The sequence below is a fragment of the Plasmodium reichenowi genome, chromosome 2, assembly GCF_001601855.1.
Source record: "Plasmodium reichenowi strain SY57 chromosome 2, whole genome shotgun sequence".
In the NCBI taxonomy this organism is placed as follows: domain Eukaryota; phylum Apicomplexa; class Aconoidasida; order Haemosporida; family Plasmodiidae; genus Plasmodium; species Plasmodium reichenowi.
In genome coordinates this window covers 555,028-560,842 of record NC_033647.1, presented here as the reverse complement: position 1 = coordinate 560,842, position 5,815 = coordinate 555,028, and the positions used below count along the sequence as shown (strand labels likewise).

Here is a 5,815-nt window from a genome sequence, read left to right as displayed (position 1 = left end):
GAATAATAATATTATGAACAAGCAAGGTAAATATATAATAATACACTTATATTATATATATATATATATATTTATTATTATTTATTCCAATGGCTAGTTCTCTTTTGTATTACCTTATTACATATATATATTATATATTATCATGAAATGAATATAATTATTTTTTATATATTTACTAAATAATTCACTCTTTAAAATCAGCGTGTCCTTTTTATTGTTTATATTTATTAATTGAAGGAAAGTATTTAAAAAAAAAGAAAAAAAAAAAAAATTAGGTTATGTGGCAAAGTGACGTTATTTATTTTATTTATTTATTTATTTTATTTATTTATTTATTTATTTATTTTATTTTTTATTTTTATTTTTATTTTTATTTTTTTTTGGTGTGTGTTTGTTTTAAAATGTTGAAAGATGTATTGCTATAATTTTGAGATAAAATGGTTATTGTGCATATATATAATGAATATGAAAAATGTTTATTATTTATACTGTTTATTGTTTATATGTTTATTTATTTTAGATACTTGATCTTTTCATATTGCTGTACAAATTATTTTTATTCTTATCACTATTATAAGTAATATGTAATATAACTAGGAATGTACAACAAATGTGAATATTATGTTATATATCATGCTTTTTTATTTTATTTTTTTTTTTTTTTTCATGAATACTCATGTATTTTTTATATATATAACCGCACCTTTTTTTTAATACAATAATAATTATAATCTTCATTATATATGTTTCTTCATGCAATATCAAACATATTTCCCATGTCTGATTATTATATATTCGATTTAAATTAAAATTTTATTTTTTATCACCTTCTCCTTTTTTAATTAATTTCGTATAAGCATTATATTTTGTTATATGAATTTTGTCCTTCTTCTTTTTTTCAATATATGTAATGCTCTCCCTTTGTGGTAACCTTATCAACATGCTATGCACATAATTGTTCACATGAGAACTATTAATAAATTTGTCCTTTTCTACCATGTAATTAGTTGTATCACGCTTTTGTGGACTTATTTTATATAAATTACTATTTATATGTTTTATGCTATTAGAAGAACGATGTATTATGTTATCTCGGAATTCCCCTTTCATCCTAATATCTGTATTCATATATTTCTTCAAATAATTCTGTATATATCCTAAACCTTTCGTTCTTAATTTTGTTTCTTTATCTATGCAATAACTCAAATTATTTATTTCATCATTATTTATCAAGCATAAATCATCCTCCCTATTACAAAATTGTTCGATTTCTACTATTTCTTTATTTACTTCAATATTAGGTCTAAAATTTTTTCTTTGGATTTCATTTTTTTTTTCATTTATTCCTAAATAAATATCATCTCTTATATACGATTCATTATTAATTCCTCTTCTTATAAATGACGTATCTTTTTTAATAATATCATCATCGTGTTTACAATTCAATTTTTTACTCTCACACAAGTAAATATTCTTTTTTCTTTTCAACATACTTTTTAACAATTTATATGTTACGTAATGATTATTTATTTTATTATTATTATTATTATTATTATTATTTTTATTTTTTATTATTTTCATTTTTTTTAAGAATTCTTCTTTTGAACAATCTTCTTTTTCTTCATTTTTTTTTCTTAAATGCTCCTTTTCGTATCTAACGTTTAACGATTTATTTTTTAACATAACGGGAATGGGAATGGGAATGGAAACACCTTTGGATACTACATTATATGATTCTCCATTTCTATGAAAGTTATATATAATTTTTTTTTTTTCTTCCTTGTTTTTTATGATACTTAAAAATGATATGTCCTTTTTTATATTATTCATTTTGCACATATTCGTTCTTCTTTTAAATGATTTTACAACTTGAGGAATATGCTTTACAATTTTTATTTTATCATTTTTTTTTGATTTATTCGATGCATGTGCCTTACAATTATTACTTATATGTATTAATGATAAGAACTTGTTAAATGAATTATCCATTTGTTCATTTCTTTTACCATGAATAATATTCTTTTTTTTTTTTTTCTTCTTCTTCTTATTATTATTAAAGGGAAAGGTGTTCTTTACTTGATTTGTTGAGTCTAGATAATCATCACAAGAAGTATTAACAGTGCTTTCATTATTTTCATTATTTTCATTATTTTCATTATTTTCATTATTTTCATTATTTTTATTATTTTTATATATTTTTTGTTTACCACCTATGGACTCATTTCTCTTAATATCATGTGACGTATTTATAACATTCATAAGATTATTTTTCTTATAATAGGTATCCTCGAAAGGTTGTCTATTTTTATTTATACAATATGTATATATCATAAATATGGAATCATCTAAAAGTATTAAACTTTTATTCTTTCGTTCATCATGGCAATTATTTTCGAGAAACAAAAAATTGTTGTCATCCTTATGATTGTAGTAAAAGAATTCATAAAACCAAGTGTTCTGAAATAATATATTAAAATATAGAGGCTTCATTTTGTTTGTTTTTATTTTACTAGGATTCATGGAACATAAATAATAATTATAGGAATATATATTTTCATCATCTCTTGTAGTAATATAAAATAAATTATCCATATTTTTTATAACATGGATATGAATAATATTTTTTATTGAAAGATAAGAAATACATCTTAAATCAATTTTTTCATTCCCTGATATATTTAATTTATATATATATATACAATATGTAAAGGAACATATTAATATATTTTTATGTTTATTTAAATGTATACTTATTATTTTATTATTCTTTTTCATATCTTCCTCATTATATATTTTTACACTATTGTCAGATTTGGTCTTATTTATTATATATTTATTATTTATAATCTTTTTATTAAAAACAAAAAGAACTTCCTTCTCTTTATGTATCCTCATTCTTTTCTTTCCTACGAAATCTTCTTTTCTAATTCTATTTATTATTTTTATGTTATTATTATTACATATATCGATAAAATATAAGTTCCCCTTAAACGAACCGCATATCAGAAGATTGTCTGAATAAAAAACAAATGAACTAATATAAATTCTAGGTAAACATAATAATTTTATTGTATCATAATTCTTTAAGTTCATTTTGTACAAACAATTTTCTATACTATAAATAATATTATTATTATGTATATTATACGAACTAATTTTTTTATTATTCTTCTCGTATATATAACATAACTCGTCACATAATAAATTATATATTATTATTTCATTATAACTAGTTCCAATCAATATTGTATACATATTCAACTGACAAAAAGAATTTATGTATCTCTTTTTCAATGTTCTATATGATTCTTTATAACCATAATTATAATTCTTATCACACATTGGGTTCACAATTCTTTTACCCTCAAAAGTATCACATGATAAGTTATTACTATGATGGTACGGTAAGTTGTTACTATCCTCAAATGTTTTGTCATCATCACATGTTTTTTTACCATCAAATGTTTCGTCATCATCAAATGTTTCGTCATCATCACATGTTTTTTTACCATCACATATTTTTTTACCATCACATGTTTTTTTACCATCACATGTTTTTTTACCATCACATGTTTTTTTACCATCACATGTCTTTTTACCATCACATGTTTTTTTACCATCACATGTTTTTTTACCATCACATGTCTTTTTACCATCACATGTCTTTTTACCATCATATATTTTTTTACCATCATATATTTTTTTACCATCATATATTTTTTTACCATCACATATTTTTTTACCATTGATAAATTGTGTTGTCTCTTCAGAATTATACGTACAATTCTTTTTAATATTATTATTACAATTTTCATATGATAAATTTTTTGTTTTATGTTCCAGAGAAGAAAATATATCAATATCCCTATATATAACAAAATTATGAATATCCATAAAAAATAGAATGCCAGAACGATTTAATATTAACATATCATTTTGAAAAATAAAAATTGACACGATGGGTTCATTACATATTTTTTCTAAATGTATTATTTTATGAGGTTTTAAAAAATCGTTAATTATAATCATTCCGTTTTTTGTTCCTATAACAAGATATTTTTTCATGATGCGATTTTTTTTTTTTTTTTTTTTTTTTATTATCATATTATTGGATAATTGATTAGGAGTATTTATTTTATGATTCCTATTATTTCTGCTTTTTATTATTTTATTAGAATCTCTCTTTTTTTGTTGTTCAGTACCTATCCTATTCTTATTAGCACGTCTTTTCTTTCCATATTCATCTTTAATTTTGAAAATAACGTTTATATTATCCGAATTTTCAGTGCACACAAAATTGAATATTTCTACAACATTTATTTGGATATTAAAGAAAGGAGGAAATGGATAATAGTGTTCACTGCTATAATAATAATCATATTTATTATTACAATTGTTATCATATTTGTGATCATATTTGTTATCATATTTGTGATCATATTTGTTATCATATTTGTTATCATATTTGTTATCATATTTGTTATCATATTTGTTATCATATTTGTTATCATATTTATTATTATTATGTAAAAACAAGTTTGTACATTCAACGTCCATATAGTTTTTATATACAAATGTACTGTTGAATATATTTAAACAATTTTTGTTGTATTCATTTGAACCTATCAAAATTTTTGTTTTTTTCATATGGTCTGCCTCATCATTTATAAAATAATTTCCCCCTATTTTATAGTGTACATATTTTTTTTCTTCATCTTCATCAACCTGTTCATAATTTTCTTCATTTTTTTTGATCTTACATTTATCGTTATATTTCTTCAAACACACATAACGATTATATAAATAACTATTTATAAACAATTCAAAATAAAATGTGTAAAAAAAATAAAAATTTTCTTTTCTTAAATAAAACATATGATCAGATGAAAAAAGAGGACATTTAAAATTTTTATATTTTAATCTCTCATAAATGTTGTAATCTTTTATTATATATACAAATATATAATGATCATTATATATGCATACATTTTCATTTATATCAACTACTATTTTCATATTTTTATATAAAGATTTATTATAATATTTATTCTTATTGAATAAGGGTTTTAAAAATTTTATATAATAAGAAGAGAAATTAATATGATGATATTTCTTACTTTTTATATGTATTATATTCATAAGATCCTTTTGATTTTTTATCTTTTTCAAAATTGATTTCTTGAATAATTTCTTTTTTTTTAATGTGTCTATTAATATAAATCTTTCTTGATTTTCTTTACAATAAGAAAAATTATAATTACATAATGATATATTTGTTACGAATTTTTCTTTTTCTTTTTCTTTTTCTTTTTCTTTTTCTTTTTTTTTTCTTCTTCTTTTTTTTTTTTTTTTTTTTTTTTTTTTTTTTTTCATAATTTCATTTAAAGTTGAGTATATCCTATTTTGTTTAACATATCTTTTATTTATATTCTTAATATTTTTTATACAATATATAGATCCTTTTTCTTTAGAAAGATCATTTTTTTCTATAGGTAACCCTGTCTTACATTTTCCAAAATATTCATCATCATGATCTTTTCCTTTTGTTTTTTCGGTCTTTACATGTATATAAAAATCATTCAAGCATTTTATAACACTGACACATTTTTTATTCAATCTTATTTCTTTATTTTTATATATTAATGAAATTATACAAAGGATTAATTTGTCATTGTACTTACAAAGTAATATGATATTCTTATCATTTAAATAATCGATGTCGATAAAGTTTTCCTTTTTTATTTTTATCTCACTTAATATTTCTAAAGTTAATTTATTCCATACAAATATTTTTATTTTTCTTTTCTCTTCCTCA

At 20.3% G+C, this 5,815-nt stretch overlaps 1 protein-coding gene across 1 annotated transcript in view; it reads right to left on the bottom strand.

Annotated features, from left to right (window-relative positions):
• Positions 1–813: 813 nt before the first annotated feature.
• Positions 814–5,815, bottom strand: part of PRSY57_0215400 (hypothetical protein) — a gene marked incomplete at both ends in the record, with an annotated part of 5,618 nt that continues 616 nt past the window's right edge. The window contains one exon of the mRNA XM_012905588.2: positions 814–5,815. This exon is cut by the window's right edge and continues 47 nt beyond it. Coding sequence (XP_012761042.2) covers positions 814–5,815 — 5,002 coding nt within the window.